The sequence below is a fragment of the Actinia tenebrosa genome, unplaced genomic scaffold (assembly GCF_029948245.1).
Source record: "Actinia tenebrosa isolate PJP-AT-01 unplaced genomic scaffold, QUT_ActTen_1.0 PGA_scaffold15__27_contigs__length_11533743, whole genome shotgun sequence".
Lineage (NCBI taxonomy): Eukaryota > Metazoa > Cnidaria > Anthozoa > Actiniaria > Actiniidae > Actinia > Actinia tenebrosa.
The window spans coordinates 2,437,712-2,453,773 of NW_028292575.1; the positions used below are offsets into that span (position 1 = coordinate 2,437,712).

Below are 16,062 nucleotides of genomic sequence, written 5' to 3' on the forward strand. Positions count from 1 at the left end.
ACAATCGCTATGTCAAATCGCCCAAATCCTCTACGCACGGGTGTTTGTAGATCAATACGTATATAAGTCGAAAAATTCTTTGTTATTCTTAGGATAAGAAGAGTTTGCACACCGAACAACAACACCTTTGGTCTCGGCTGTATGCGCACTTTTCGCTAATAAACGAACCTTTTACAATAAGGTCACCTCTCTATTACGAACACCTCTGTGGTCCTGGCTCACTAATTCACTTACAAACAGATCTCAATGTGACACGTGACACCTCTCTATTACGGACACTTCCTTTTCTCCTGAATGCAACTATATTCACTTCTACACAGAACTTAAATACGGACACCTCTCTAACACTTTCGTTGGTCCAAAGGACCGCATTGAATCTACGTTTGTTTTGATTTAGAATTGCGAAGGCAGACTTAGCCAAACGCCCTTTGGATCTATCTTTAGAGGCGATCACCCATTGTATCAATAACAATCATTTGATGATAACGACTAAATATTCGAGTCAAGTGGACGGTAGATTTACAGATAGACGGGGGAAAAACAAGAATCATTAGTTTTGCGGTCACGTCTTGCCGACACATCAAGTTGCATTATTGGTAAAGATTTTAGAGCAATATAATTCACGTGAATTTTATATTTGCTGATTTTAAATTCGTAGTTTTGTTTTATGTGTCAGTTGGTTGGATGCCCTTCCGTAGACTTTTATCGACTAAATAACTTTTAGTTGAAAAACATAGTTAAATGCTGTTTCTTAAAAAAACAATAACAAGCATACAATTTTCTAACACAAAACTGAGTGCAACAAACTATAGTTTTTTAAATTTAGAACAGTTTAACTTGAGGAAGCTTCTTTCAATGAAGGAGGGTGGAACTTCAAAGGGAAGGGGAGGGTCTAAGGAGGGTATATTGTGTAGTACCAGAAAATATCCATACCTCCTCCATGGAGGGGGATTGGAATTTCCAAGGGGTGGGGAGGGTCTGTGGAGGGTATATTGTGTAGTACAAGAAAATATCCATACCTCCCCCATGGAGGGGGATTGGAATTTCCAAGGGGTGGGGAGGGTCTGAGGAGGGTATATTGTGTAGTACAAGAAAATATCCATACCTCCCCCCACAGAGGGGGACTGGAATTTCCAAGGGGTGGGGAGGGTCTGAGGAGGGTATATTGTGTAGTACAAGAAAATATTCATACCTCCCCCATGGAGGGGGATTGGAATTTCCAAGGGGTGGGATGGGTCTGAGGAGGATACATTGTGTAGTACCAGAAATATTCATACCTCCCCCATGGAGGGGGTTTGGAATTTCCAAGGGGTGGGGTGGGTCTGAGGAGGGTATATCATGTACGGCAAGAAAATATCCACCTTTCCTCATAACAGAGGGGAGAGGATAACTCAAATCACTGCCTTTCCAGTGCTTTCCTGTTCTCTAACCTATAGTCATGCTCCGTCACCCACATCAGGATAGCAGTGCAAATTTATGCCACGGCTGAAGGTCCAGGATTTGTCACATGAAGTCCAATATCTTCTTTATATCATTAAATACCTGAGGTATAAACCAACAGATAACTGATTGATTTTGGGTCTTTACTGTTCCCTGATTAGATCAGCCCAGAGGTTGTTACAGGGTTTGATCTGTGAGTTAGCCGTGCATGCCCTGACTTAGATTATCCCAGAGGTTGTTACAGGGTTTGATCTGTGAGTTAGCCATGCCCTGACTTTGATCAGGCCCAGAGGTTGTTTCAGGGTTCCATCTGTGAGTTAGCCATGCCCTGACTTTGATCAGGCCCAGAGGTTGTTTCAGGGTTCCATCTGTGTTAGCCATGCCCTGACTTTGATCAGCCCAGAGGTTGTTTCAGGTTTCCATCTGTGAGCTAGCTGTGCCCTGACTTAGATCAACCCAGAGGTTGTTTCATGGTTCAATCTGTGAGTTAGCCACGCCCTGACTTAGATCAGCCCAGAGGTTGTTTCAGGATTCAATCTGCGAGTTAGCCATGCCCTGACTTAGATCAGCCCAGAGGTTGTTTCAGGTTTCCATCTGTGAGTTAGCCGTGCCCTGACTTTGATCAACCCAGAGGTTGTTTCAGGGTTCCATCTGTGAGTTAGCCATGCCCTGACTTTGATCAAGCACAGAGGTTGCTTCAGGGTTCCATCAGTGAGTTAGCTGTGCCCTGGCTAAATCAGTCCAGAGGCTGTTTCAAGGTATCAATAATGTTTGAAGCAAAACTGTGTCTTTTAAGACAACAGCATGCTGTCTGTTAATTTGTGCTATATCAGGTTTGGTATCCAAGGCAACCAAATTTATTGCTATTGGTAACCAAGGCAACCAACTACATCTGTCATTGAACATCACACCCTTGGAAATGATCACAACTAAGGTAAGTTTTGAATAACAAATAATGTATAATATAAATTTTACCTGGATGTTGGTGAATACGAAAGACCTTGATATGTACAATTTCTGCTGTGTATCACTATAGCGCCATAAATGTAATGCAACACCTATAAAATGAGTTATCGGTTTATCGTTTTAGTTTACTTTCTCTCTCTCTCTATCGAAAAATGGTGGTGGAGTAGCAATATTTTATAGAATTTAGTTTAAATACTATGCCAACTCGATAGCAGTAGGTGCATTTTGAAATTTGTCTGGTACCTTACACACCCACCCCTCCCCTGACAAAAACAGATTGTCAACTTCCTCGTGGCCTAAGCATATTTTGGACAATAAAGCAAAATCTCTATTTTCTCGAAGATTCATCACATTTATCATTAATCTTTACTTCAGTTTTACCTTGTACAACTTTGCTAAATCTTGATGACTCGTCGCCAATGAAGAACGACCCTTGTTTGAAAGAAAACTGCTCAATATTCTGTACGTTCACCAAAACGCTCTCTCTAAGTGGAACATAAAGCGTCTCTCCCTTAGATTTATACTCCTCAGACTCGTAGATGAAGTTACTTGAATTGATGGGTAAAAATCTTTTACAACAAGTGAAAGAAGTTGGAGAAACGTCATGAAAATTAGCGTGGTTTGCGTCCTCGTTGTTGTTGATAAGTTTTCGTCGTTTCTTTGGCGATTGAATTAAACTTGACTCCCAATTTATAGGTGCTTGGTACATAGCTTGGTCTTCCATTGATAATCAAAGTTTACTTAAGATTTTCAGCGTTAAATTTTGGAGAAATATTCAACAGATTTTGCAGCAACTTTCATTCCCTTTCAGCGGGCTTCCTGTGGCATACGTTTAATATTCCACGCTTGTTTAACCAATCAAAATTAAGCTATAATCCCCTAATAAAAGGATTCTCTCAAAAAATGGAAGGGACGACGAAAGAGACAAAAAAAGGCAAAATCTCTTTTTTAACTTTATGTTATTCGTTATAAATCAGCCTTTAAACCCATAGTAATGGTCTGACCGGCTGAAAATATGGGAGAATATGGCTGACAATACGTCATTGGGTGAAAAAATAGTGTCTTTGCTAGTGCTCCTTCATTTACTTGGTGTCCCGGACTTACTATCGAGGATTTCACCAACATTTACTATGTTTCCGTTTCTTAGGCTTGTTTAACTATATAAAGGTAAACGTCAGTAAAAATTGCTTGCGTTTTATGTTTTGTTGTGGAGTTTAAGCTGATCATTTTTATTATCATAATTCACATCTAGCGTTCTACAGGATGGCCTGCTGGTAGAACACCCGCCTTTCGCCTCTGACGGTCAGGGTTTTGAACAGTTGAGCTGAGTTTTCATATAGGAATGTCTCAATGACCGGCTGACAGCCATTTAGTGTTTTCATATAGGATTGTCTAATCAAAATTCTCTCTATTTTCAAATAAAACAAGACGAGCTACAGGCGTTCACTGGGTTGCATGAGTTTCCTGTATCATGCACAGAGGCCTCGAGCTCGTTGCAATGTTAGTCAAAAGATAATGGAATGGTTCATAGAAAAGAATGGCTGCGTTTAACTTGTCTAAGACGATTTTCTCCCTTAAGGTGTTCTCTACATGATATTAAGATATTTGCAGGTTCTGCCCTTTTTTAGGTCACAAAATAAACCGTTTTGTGAATTTGATCTTGCTCCATGAAGCAAGAAGATCAAATATCCCAACAATGTTCTCTGTCAGAATCTCCAAATAGTGCAATAGTAAAAACAGAAGTCTTTACGGCACCACCCACTAGTCCTTTGCGGGCATATGATGATCCAAGTGCAGTAAATGTTATTGTCAGTAAACTTTGCCAGGAAAAATAGGAAAGCATAGGTCTACTTTTCACGGAGATGTTGCTTATATGACTGATAACGTCTGATCGAACTTAAGAGCGACTGTCTGTAAAAATCGAGAATGGTCGGACAACTGTGAAAAATTCAATTTCTCCATACTTTGCCCAAAAGACCCTTATGGTAAACTATTTTCGAAAATAGCATTAAAAAGTTTGGCCGATTTTTATTTTTGGCGAAATTGAGAAAAGTTGAAATTCCCGTACGACGGCGTCTGGCGGCCTTCCAAATGGGTGGAAAATGAAGCATTTTTGATGATCGCTCACGACCTGACGAAAGGCCGTTGGAAACTGAAAATCCCACAACTGATTTACCTATGTTTAAGCTATCAACACATATAATTTGAGCTATAAAAACGTTTTATTTATTTTTATTTTCTTACTATGCTGAGGGCAGTTCGGAGCCGCTAGAGAAAACATTGTATTAAGGGCAAATTCAATGCAATAATTCTCCAATGCGCTATACAGTTTTACAGAAAAAATAATTTTCCCTTGAAGCCCAACTATCATAGTTAGTCACCACAAAATTTCTAACTTGGCCCGCTAAAAGCCTTACTTCTAGAGAAAGAGTTCTAAGCACTACTTTGACCTATTGTAACACAATCTCGCACTTGAGCGTTACCGAGATGATAGGCCTTAGCGGCTTCTAAAAAAATGTTCTGTGCTTATAGATGACTGTCGTATTAATTTTTGCTTGCTATTCGACAGCAGAGGTATACGTTTTATAATATTAAGATGATAATATCCGAGAATCTAGGTACTGATCTGCAACAATGGACTACAAGTTACATTCCTACAGTAACGCAATCCAATAACAACAAAGGCCTAATTGATAATTTTGCAGAAAACCAATTCAAAAGAGGAAATATTGAAACAAAACTGAATACAGCGAGGTATTTAACTCTGCATATTTGTAATTTGAAACAAATGAACGATTTTAATCGATATTAACGGCAATAATACGTGACAGCCGTTACTTGATAAATGCCGCTGCTGTCTTCAACCAACCTAACAATATTGTCTTTATTTACGAAATTGAAATTCAAAATTATATGAACATGATACATACTGCATTTATCAATAATAAAGGCCAAATGCGATTACTAATATTTTCAAACAAATTTTAAATTAATTGTAAATTTAGTCAGTACGGCTACTGACCTTTGTTTAGCCGTTTGTTAGCTGTTTGTAATCAGTTCCTTAATATCCGTCCCGATTAGTAGATGTGTTATTTGTTTAGCTAATCTTCGAATTCCTATATTATTGTGACAGAGTTAATATTCACGATCAATTTAGCGAAAAACAACCGTGGCTAACAATAATAACAAAGAAAACCGGTGGGGGTGTTGGAGGAGGCGGAAGGTTTGGGGTTAGGGAGAATCTTCAATGTTTATAAAGTAGAACACTGGCAGGTTGCTACCATTTCTTTCAAAAGGGCAACATAGGGCGCTTTCTTTCGGCTGTCCTTTGGATCAGTGAGGTGCAAGTCAAAGTTGTTGCAAATTAATTTCAGAACCGGTAGCTTTAATTTATATAGAGAATCGTCCTTCACCATCGCGCATACGTCGTACTGCTCGTACGCAATGGGATGCCCAATTTGAAAAGATGACAGTATGACTTGTTGGGCGTTGCTGAAGTTGGTCTCCTCTTGAGCAGCAAGAATATCAGCCTCTGAGGAACTCTTTTGCTTCGCTGCTTGTCTGGAGAAAAACGCCTTAATTTGCTGTGCGGTCAAGAATTCTGATACTCTAAACATCCTCCTTCCGTCTGTTCCCACACATTTCCTCATTTCTTTTGACACCGCTTCTGCACTGACCTTATGTCCAGAAGACACACCGACTTTGAACTTTGCAAAGAGAAAAGACCTTTGTTTCTCGTTAAATCGATAAGATTTGGTTGCTTTCTTCAGCGACCATCCCTCTTCAAGTACGGGGTGATTAGCATCCTCCTTATCAGACAAGGTAGGCGTAAGCGTTGGGATGACTCCAACTCCCTCTTCTAAACGTAATGCGTACTTTGTCTTTGCTAAATCTAACAAAGACTGCCTTTCAACCATTTTCTCGCACTTTTCCAGGGATAGGTGACGCTCAAGATTAGAGTACCTGTCATGAAGAGATAATTATGCACCATAAGTTGACGGGTAAAATGAATAAACCGTGAAGCAATTCCTTATAACAAACCTTTGGAAGACTTTTACGCAGCCATCCTCTGGACACGAATACAGGTTGCTTGCTGTTTCTTGTTGTGGGTCAGAAGTGCTTTCTTCAGTCGTTGTAGGCTTGATCGTCTTAGTAGTTCTCACAGCCATTGTTCTAAAGTCTCCTGGGGAGAATTGCGCGTCGAGCCACTGGTAACTGTAATCTATAAATTGTAAAAGAACGAGAAATAAATCGCACACCTTATGCTATAAGTGTAAATCTAAACTATTTTATTACCTTTCCTCAATTGTTTCATTACTACTTTGCCACTGCCAATGCCATACGCTCTCCACGCGAAAAGCTTTCCGTTACGGAACTCGTAATTGTTCAACGTACTAATTCCTGGAATTTTGTGTTCCACGAGGTTGGACTCGTCGACTCTGTCAACTGCAACAACTCTTACTCCAGCAATTCCACCATGTGACAACAGCGCGTCTTTCATCTCCTGGGTTGTTGTAACATCATGTCCCTCGTTGATGTATAATCGAATATGGGACTTGGCGGTCGCAGCCAACCTGTCGGCAGCTCCCTTCCCACCTTGTGGGTCGCTGAAATCGATACCTTGTATTTTGATGCCAGTAGCTTTTTCGATGGTAGGGCAGGAGAGGATCGTAGTGGCGGAGTGGTAGCACCCCGCATTATCTTGACGAAAATAGGCTTTGTTAATCTCGGGGTGCTCGTTCTTTAAGGTCTGGAGAACGTGCTTCATTATGACGACAATAGCAGGGCTGTCCTGGCTGCAAGACTGAATTAGGTGGATGAACGCTTGCCACTGTAGCTCACCTTGTTCTCGGCGATAGACAACGGATATATGCCATGATATCCCCCTTTTCCCGAACCAATCGCTTTGTGATTCTCGATACATATGGGGGATGAACTTCATGGCCCAGTCATTAATTATGAGTACGGTGCTATTGTTGATGGTGTCTAAGATGTCATGTCGTGCTTGGTCTTGACGCACTGACCTTAGCTGGTGGCACTTCCAGGACTGTATTGCATGTTTGGCTGTACCGTGGATGTACAATGCCTCGTCTAACTCGTCGTTGCTTGGAAACGAAACTTCTCTTATTAGTCCTTCTATGTCCTTGATTACACTATCCAGAGCTTCACAATGCTCACAACTCTCGTCATGCTTGTGTTTGCATCGTTTTCGCAGGGTTTTGTCGAAAGGATCGCTTGTAGCATATACGCTGCAATGGTCAGCGATCTGGGATTCCTCGCTGACATGTACCTACGATTTTTAAACAAAGGAAAAAAACACTTGAATAAATAATGTTTTATAAAGGTAGATTTTAAACTTTCAAATAGCAGAAAGTAATCACATACCTTGTAATCCCCTTTAAGGTATAATTTTCCTGCTTTCAAAGCTTCTCTCGATTTTGCTATTTTCTCCTCATCGCAACCAAGGGAAGAAATCATGTCTAAAAGATCAAGAAGGTCTTCAAATGCTTTACCACCTTGTGCGGCAAAATTATCAAGTCCTTGTAATGACTTTCGTACAGAGGCGCTGCATTCATTAAGAATCCGAAGCAATGTTCGGTCACTTAGGGGTACAAAGCTCTTTTCTTCACAATACAGCTTATACTGGTTAACGATCCTTTGGGGCACCATGGTTCTGATGACATTGGGTACGGGAATGATTTGGCCTGAGGACAACTTCAAATGTGTTTCTCCAAATGGGAGATCCTGCACTAGGTGTGGACTTGTAACATAACAAAGAAAATGGTCCAACTGTTGTTTGTCTATGCGCAGCCGTGGAGCGTCCTTTTTTGGCACCGGTGCTGCTCTACCATACTGTTGTCGATGTAAATTCGCGCTGGTGTAGCGGTATTGTGTTAATCCTGGAATATACTGCAACAATTCTTGAAAGCTTGCGACACCTGTCATTATGGACAACACCTGTCTGCGCGTATCCCAACTGGTGGCGTTTTTATAGGATTCAGCTAAAGCTTCCAAATAGCTATTATTAGCGGCAGACGAACCAGTTGAAGTCGCTCCTAAAACATTGTAAATGTTCGAGGACTTTTGAAGTTCCTCCCACAAATTGATGGCAGCTCCAGGGTAAATGACATGGAGGACAGAAGAAACTATTTCTGCTGACCGTTGAACATAACGTTGTCTTGTTCTCTCACTTGCTTGATCCCACTGAAGCCAAGGTCTCTCAATTGGTTGTAACTTACACTCCTCAAGAAAAGCATTCAGTCTAAATCTTTGGCCAAGCTCATGATATCCTCTAGATGGGGTACTTTCGGAAGATGTTGTGCTGGTGGTTTCACCTGGCGACAGAAAATAGCTTTCATCTTTAAGCTCAAGCTTCTCCATTTTCTTCGCTAGCTCGTCGCATGAAGAAGCCTGTTTATCGCTCCCCTGCAAAAAAGGTACAACTGTAAGTAATTTGAAATAGCATTAAATCCACTGGCGTAGGGAGGGGGCATGGGAGGCCCGTGCCCCCCGCCAAAAAAAAAGTTTGCTTTCGGCACCAAAATTTAATTAATTCATGCGGGATTCCTGTGGATTTGGCGGGAAAATGGTACATACACGCCCCTCCTCATAATCCCAACCTCGCTATGTCCCTGATTAAATCATATATTTCATACGACAAAATACGCATACCTGTTGCACGCTTTCTTCTCCACTACTTTCTTGGTTATCGAAGCCCTCAGTTGCGTCATCCACATGGGATGTTCCTTTGCGAGCAGTTGTGTCAACGAAATCCTTCACTTTATCGGCAAGTTGCTCTTTGCATCTTTTACAAATTACTGTTGATAATAATCAAAAATAATATATATAAACGACCCGACTTTGTCAAATGTAGACAATAGACGGAATTGCTGACTAGCAATGCATTATGGGTGTTATAGTCATTCTGATAATACTAAAAAAGTATGCATATTTATAACTCACGTGTTCCTACTGGGATCAATGTTTTCGTTATGAAGAAGATGTACTGTGACTCATTGCTGTTAACACTACGATCTCCTTTTGCAGAGGACTTGTGAGAAGCTACCTCACTTGGAATGGGACACCTCACTTTCCCGCATTTCCAATGAGCACCACAGGCATCCCGGTGGTGTGGACAAATAGTCAAAGACAGATTCGAATCATCTGATTGAAAAACTCCTTCAATTAAAATTAAACACGATTAAAGGTTAGCTTTTGGGGTTGCCGTAGAGTTTCCATGCTAATAGCGTCTCCCGTGGATGAACTCTGCTAGCAGGGAACCGGAAAGTATGAAAGTTATGAAAGAAACAACATCAGTTACCTGCTCTTGCAAGTAGAAGTGTTTGTTCGTCTTTAACAAAATCATCAGCCACTAATTTACAGGTCTTGAGGTGCTGCGTTATGTCTTTGTCACACTCACTCAAAGCAATACACTGTATATTGTCGGTATTCCTCCAGCTTGCTCCACAAGGTGTAGGATCTTGAAGCAAGAGAGAATAACCGCACGAAGCCATTTCACCAACGCAGCAACCAGCTAGCTCGACATCGCGCAATGGTAAGAAAGTTCCCTATTTCACAATATTTGTGGAATGGAGCCGTCAAACATAACACGCGTTTATTTCTTACGACACAAACGAAGCCGCTCGTCTAGACAACTAGCAAGCTTCACGCCTTGGACAATGCAGTAATGACTATAAGATCACACATAACATAAGATATAAAGCTTGTTTAGTAAATATAAATGTGAACAACGTAAATAGTTTCATCGTAACAAACAGCTGTCATTTTTACTCACATTGGATATGGCCTTTGTTATCTATAAATGCAGTATCAATTTTATATAATTTTGAGTTTCAGTTTTGTTTCAATATTTCCTCTTTTGAATTGGTTTTCTGCAAAATTATCATATTAGGCCTTTGTTGTTATTGGATTGCGTTACTGTAGGAATGTAACTTGTAGTCCATTGTTGCAGGTCAGTACCTAGATTCTCGGATATTATCATCTTAATATTATAAAACGTATACCTCTGCTGTCGAATAACAAGCAAAAATTAATACGACAGTCATCTATAAGCACAGAACATTTTTTTAGAAGCCGCTAAGGCCTATCATCTCGGTAACGCTCAAGTGCGAGATTGTGTTACAATAGGTCAAAGTAGTGCTTAGAACTCTTTCTCTAGAAGTAAGGCTTTTAGCGGGCCAAGTTAGAAATTTTGTGGTGACTAACTATGATAGTTGGGCTTCAAGGGAAAATTATTTTTTCTGTAAAACTGTATAGCGCATTGGAGAATTATTGCATTGAATTTGCCCTTAATACAATGTTTTCTCTAGCGGCTCCGAACTGCCCTCAGCATAGTAAGAAAATAAAAATAAATAAAACGTTTTTATAGCTCAAATTATATGTGTTGATAGCTTAAACATAGGTAAATCAGTTGTGGGATTTTCAGTTTCCAACGGCCTTTCGTCAGGTCGTGAGCGATCATCAAAAATGCTTCATTTTCCACCCATTTGGAAGGCCGCCAGACGCCGTCGTACGGGAATTTCAACTTTTCTCAATTTCGCCAAAAATAAAAATCGGCCAAACTTTTTAATGCTATTTTCGAAAATAGTTTACCATAAGGGTCTTTTGGGCAAAGTATGGAGAAATTGAATTTTTCACAGTTGTCCGACCATTCTCGATTTTTACAGACAGTCGCTCTTAAACAGGCTCATAAGCAACCGAATAGGAGTAAATTGTCGAAGATTTGAAATCTAATAAAAAATGGATTAAAGAAAAAAAAAAATCTTATGTGGATAAGACGGGATTCGAACCCACCTAAAAAAAAATTTGGAGAATGCGATTCCACTTTGCCATACCCCCGAGACATCCGCAGAGCTGAGGCGGCGTATGGACTTCGGACCTGACGGCGATTAAATCCTTCTGCCCTTGGGTGTACGAATTACGCAAGAAAATGTTCTAGCCGAAGCATCAGGGGAGAGACCAGCCGGCCCCCAGACCATATCGGCTAATCCCTTGCATCTCTGCCACGCACGGAATCGGTTGAAAAAATACTGTTAAAAAGTCTAGTCTATTCGGTGCATTGTTTTCACGGCTATTGTTATGCTGATTCACCTGGAACCGTGGTCCAGTGGATAAATCGTTGCCGTTCAAGATACTGTGTCAAGCTCGTCTGAGGAGGTTTAACCTTAGATGGGTGACCTAAACATTATACCTACTCACGCTTTTGCTCTTTTTTTTCCCCCGTTTTTCTTTTTTGATTTTTAAAATAATAGAATATAGAATAATGAAACTTTCTTTGTTTGAGTAACCCAGGCATCCCAGCCACTTTTTAGACAAATTTGATAGGAAATATAGGCTGTGCAAGTTCTAAATATAGGAAAATATAGGATTTTTTCCCAAAAATATATGCACTTTATAGGAGCTAAGATAGCTTTTCGGTGGCGTAACCAGGGATCGGCCATTAAAAAAAAAAAAAACAGAACCAAAAAAAAAAAAAAAAGGGGGGGGGGGGGTCATTTTATTTCCTTTGCCAAATATGGATATGCTAAACAGTGTAAAATATAAATGTATCAATCAGCAGTCGTCCTATTTATAGGAAATATAGGAGGTTTTCTTTAAATATAGGCTCTTTATAGGATCCTATACAAATTATAGGACATATAGGAGGTCTGGGATGCCTGGTAACCTATTCCTGCATGTCTAACCAAATCCGTCAATTGAAATCTAGCTAACAGAGGAAAATCAAATTAGATAATTATATTTAAGAGTATCCTTTTTACAAATGACCATATTTAAGGGTACCCTTGACCGTATTTAAGAGTGTCCTTGACCGTATTTAAGAGTGTCCTTGACCGTATTTAAGGGTATCCTTAACCATATTTAAGGAAATCGATTTTTCAAATGACCATATTTAAGAGTATCTTTTTTCAAATGACCATATTTAAGGGTATCCTTTTTTCAAATGACCATATTTAAGAGTATCTTTTTTCAAATGACCATATTTAAGGGTATCCTTGACCATATTTAAGAGTATCCTTTTTTCAAATGACCATATTTAAGGGTATCCTTGACCATATTTAAGAGTATCCTTTTATTCAAATGACCGTATTTAAGAGTATCCTTTTTGCAAATGACCATATTTAAGGGTATCCTCTTATTCAAATGACCGTATTTAAGAGTATCCTTTTATTCAAATGACCGTATTTAAGAGTATCCTTTTTGCAAATGACCATATTTAAGAGTATCCTTTTTGCAAATGACCATATTTAAGAGTATTCTTTTTTCAAATGACCATATTTATGGGTATCCTTTTTTCAAATGACCATATTTAAGAGTATCCTTGACCATATTTACTGTAAGGACACACCAGGACCACTTGCATAAAAGTGACCATTCAGATGACAGATACAAAAAAACCAAAGGCATTTTACGACTGAGCTGCCACAGGCAACCCATTAATAATAAATAAATTACTTTACAAAACCTTTTGAATATAGATTTGTTACCAACTTTAAAGTCCTTTATAAACATTTTTTGGCAGTGAAGAGCCATTAAGATTCGTTTTGACTCTCTTAAAACGTATAAATATTGTTTCAGGCATCTTATTATTATCTGACAAACACCCAAAGAGCTACTGGCTTAATCTCTGGTGGTCCTCTTAGATTTGTACTCAAAGAGGCACCAAATTGTAGATCAGGGCCAACTTGTACTAAGCGTGGATAGTGCTATCCGATGGATAAATCTTATCCCGTGAATACATTTATTGGATAATAGCATCAACTTATCCACTGGATAAGGATTTATCTCTTGAATAGTGCAATCCACCCTTCATATAACTGCATTCATAATAGGTAAATTACAAGCCTCAGATGATATCCGAGCCCATCCCACACGGCTTATTGCTTCATCTGTGTAGTACTACTTTTTCGTGGGATTGCAAGCTCACTAGGTACACCGCGCTGACGAGGCCCAATACAGGCCAAAACAGCTGTCCATGGTTTCTAGTTGAGCTGGCTCATTTTTTACGCGACTTGAAGTTGTGAAAGGCTTGTATGGCACTCTTCTTCAGTCGTTTCATCTAAGGCTCGTAATTTACCTATTACAAATGTACTTTTTTTCTATCCGAGCACATCCCACATGGTTTATTGCCTCATCTATCTTCATATAACTGGGCCCGTAAAAACCTTAAAGGTGCAATGAGTATCCAAGCTTTTTCAATCAGAATCCCCCCCCCCCCCCCCCCAAAGATAGAAAGTGGTCTAATCGAACTGTTCTAAATTTAGTGAAGGAGCAAAGTTATGAACCAACATCTTCACTCTTTCCTTACTCTGTCTGATAGTCTTTACAGTATCTTCCACCAGAGCAAGTCTTTGTTTTTCTTCCTCGTATTGGCTCTCAAGATTTTCACATGCTTCTTTGCTTTCAGTCATTTTGATTTGATTTTTTTCTAATTGTTTTTGAAGTTCTTGAATTTTCTTTGTCAAGTCTTCATTATCAACTTGGATTTTTTTGTACATTTTTTTCTCTTGGAATAATTGTTCTGTTAAGTCTTCCATTCCATTCAGTATAGCATCTGCTTCTTCTAAAAATAAATAATAAAGTAGATAATGAGGAAAAAACTTAGTGTATTAGTAGAGAATCAAGTTTGATGTGACCATAGTTAATAGAGGGGAATGGTTAGGAAACCTATTGTTATAGGTCTTTGTTCGCTTGTGAGGTTGAACCGGTCTTGACCGTGCAATATGTTTGATTTATGCTCATCCGAAATTGCAAAGTAAGTAAACATAAACTTTGACTATGGGATTGTTGTAAGGAATATTCAAATATCTCTTTAAAATATTTAAGTATTTTGAACGGTTGAACTAGCTGCCAAAAGATTTTTGGTCTGTTCACTCAGCCATTGCCAACAATGGTAAAACAATGCTAAAACGAAGGATTGTGCACGGTCACGCTTGAAAAAAGTGAACAATAACCTATAACAATAGAGTTTCCTAACCATTTCCCTCTATTAACTATGATGTGATGGTGCATGGCATAGGCACTTTATTCTTGCCTTTGATTTGGGGACAGGCTTCCTGGAAAAAGCATCTCATTTGAGTAGAGTTTATTTGGTATCCCTTGGTTAAGACTGAGCTTAAACCCACATGGCCAGCAATCATGACCAGTGACTGACTTTACATTATCTTAAGGCCTGCCTACGTCCCCCCAGTCAAAGCCCAACATTTACCACAGGGACCCAATGATGAAAAAATGAAGTACACTACCTGCCAAAGCATTTGACCTCACTGATAACGACTGATATTCGTCCACATATTTTCTTGTCTCAATTTCCATTTTTTCAAGTCTCTTTTTTTCTTTTTGCGCAATAAAACCAGCAATAATCTGCTGCAAGACTGTATTGACGGCTGATGAACTGATTCTTGATTGACAGGTTGGACATTTCTTACAGTCCCTCAGACACACCTGACATAATGTATGTCCACATGGGATGAGAGCCATGGGCGTGTGTCTAGACCCAGACATAAGAGAGTTACAAACTGGACAAAGATGTGTGGACATTTCTTCATCGTCTTCCCCATTACTGTTTTGGCCATGTGAATCTTTTTCTTTTCCTCTGATCGTAGTCTTCAGTCTCTGAGCAACAGTTTCTGCTAAAGCGTCAATCATGTCTTGATCAAGACCACTTCTTGTCCCTCCTTTTTTTTCATTGACAGCCTTAAGTTCTGAGATATTTACATTCTGATTAGAAAACTCACAACTTGTATCCCTCTTATCGTCTACATCAGGATCAATCCTTCTTCCATTTTCAAATGATTTACTTGGATAATCTCTTGATACCGGCTCAAGTTTGCTATATGTAGAATGAGAGAAAGCATCCCTTACAGAATCATCTAGATTTTTAGCAGAACTGTTATAATTCGAAGGCTCATAGGTCTTTTCTCTCAAACCTCCAGTATTTGAGTAATTACTTCTGGTACTATCCAATGCTGTTTTAGATAATGGATTCTTCTTAGATTGACCTGATGGAGGTCTTTTGATTCCTACCACATTATCTCCTTTATTTGACCAGGATACTATATTCGAGTGATCTCTTATAGGTGCAGTATATAGAGGTTTTCTTCTGGGATTCGAGTATGGATTGACGTCCCTACCACTGCTCTTGGAAGCTGAACTTCTATTTGAAGACGTATCAATATCAAGGTCTGGAATAGGCGAAGACCGGACTGAACTCCGCTTACTTCTTTCTCTTATACTTTCCGTTGATTTAGCAGAGCCTAGAGCTTTAGATCCTTTTGCTTCTTCTCTTTCTTTAAACCACTGACTCTGTCTTTCCTTTATAAGTCTCACTTTATCTGCTGTCGACTCCAGATCATTTTTGGATTTTTTCGCTTGTATTTTCCTACCTTGTATTGACATTCTCAAATATATGCAATTCAAGCCTTCGTACTTCGTATTATTTCTAAAAAATATGAGTTTTTGGAGCGTTGCTAGGGTTAAATTTGATTTAAATGAATAATATAAACAAAATGAAACCAAACGTCCGCCATTTTGGAAAATATACAGACAAGCGGTTACATAGGAGCCTCTTCTTGGTTGCAATAAAACAACCTCGTGGGGGGAACCCTTCTAACTAAAAAATCGGATTATTATTTTTAT

The 16,062-nt window shown here is 39.4% G+C and overlaps 3 protein-coding genes across 4 annotated transcripts; all 3 read right to left on the reverse strand.

The window, feature by feature from the left end:
• Positions 1 to 732: 732 nt before the first annotated feature.
• Positions 733 to 3,214, reverse strand: LOC116303905 (uncharacterized). Its single transcript, XM_031713522.2, has 3 exons — positions 2,788 to 3,214; positions 2,416 to 2,498; positions 733 to 1,542 (listed from the first exon to the last, which is right to left on the reverse strand). Exons 1-3 carry the CDS (start codon positions 3,128 to 3,130, stop codon positions 1,504 to 1,506), a joined length of 465 nt encoding a protein of 154 aa, XP_031569382.1. The 5' UTR covers positions 3,131 to 3,214; the 3' UTR covers positions 733 to 1,503.
• A 1,417-nt stretch (positions 3,215 to 4,631) lies between these two features.
• LOC148910831 (uncharacterized) lies at positions 4,632 to 10,207 on the reverse strand. Of its 2 annotated transcripts, XM_089030765.1 has the most exons (7): positions 9,728 to 10,207; positions 9,370 to 9,585; positions 9,079 to 9,224; positions 7,792 to 8,832; positions 6,703 to 7,696; positions 6,448 to 6,628; positions 4,632 to 6,369 (listed from the first exon to the last, which is right to left on the reverse strand). In XM_089030765.1, exons 1-7 carry the CDS (start codon positions 9,918 to 9,920, stop codon positions 5,658 to 5,660), a joined length of 3,483 nt encoding a protein of 1,160 aa, XP_088886891.1. In that variant the 5' UTR covers positions 9,921 to 10,207; the 3' UTR covers positions 4,632 to 5,657. The 2 variants fall into 2 exon arrangements, with proteins under 2 accessions (XP_088886891.1, XP_088886893.1); XM_089030767.1 differs by having other exon boundaries at positions 9,380 to 9,863.
• A 3,436-nt stretch (positions 10,208 to 13,643) lies between these two features.
• Positions 13,644 to 15,942, reverse strand: LOC116303920 (uncharacterized). Its single transcript, XM_031713546.2, has 2 exons — positions 14,670 to 15,942; positions 13,644 to 13,987 (listed from the first exon to the last, which is right to left on the reverse strand). The coding sequence occupies exons 1-2, from the start codon at positions 15,820 to 15,822 to the stop codon at positions 13,665 to 13,667; spliced, it is 1,476 nt and encodes a 491-aa protein (XP_031569406.1). The 5' UTR covers positions 15,823 to 15,942; the 3' UTR covers positions 13,644 to 13,664.
• Between the last annotated feature and the right edge of the window lie 120 nt (positions 15,943 to 16,062).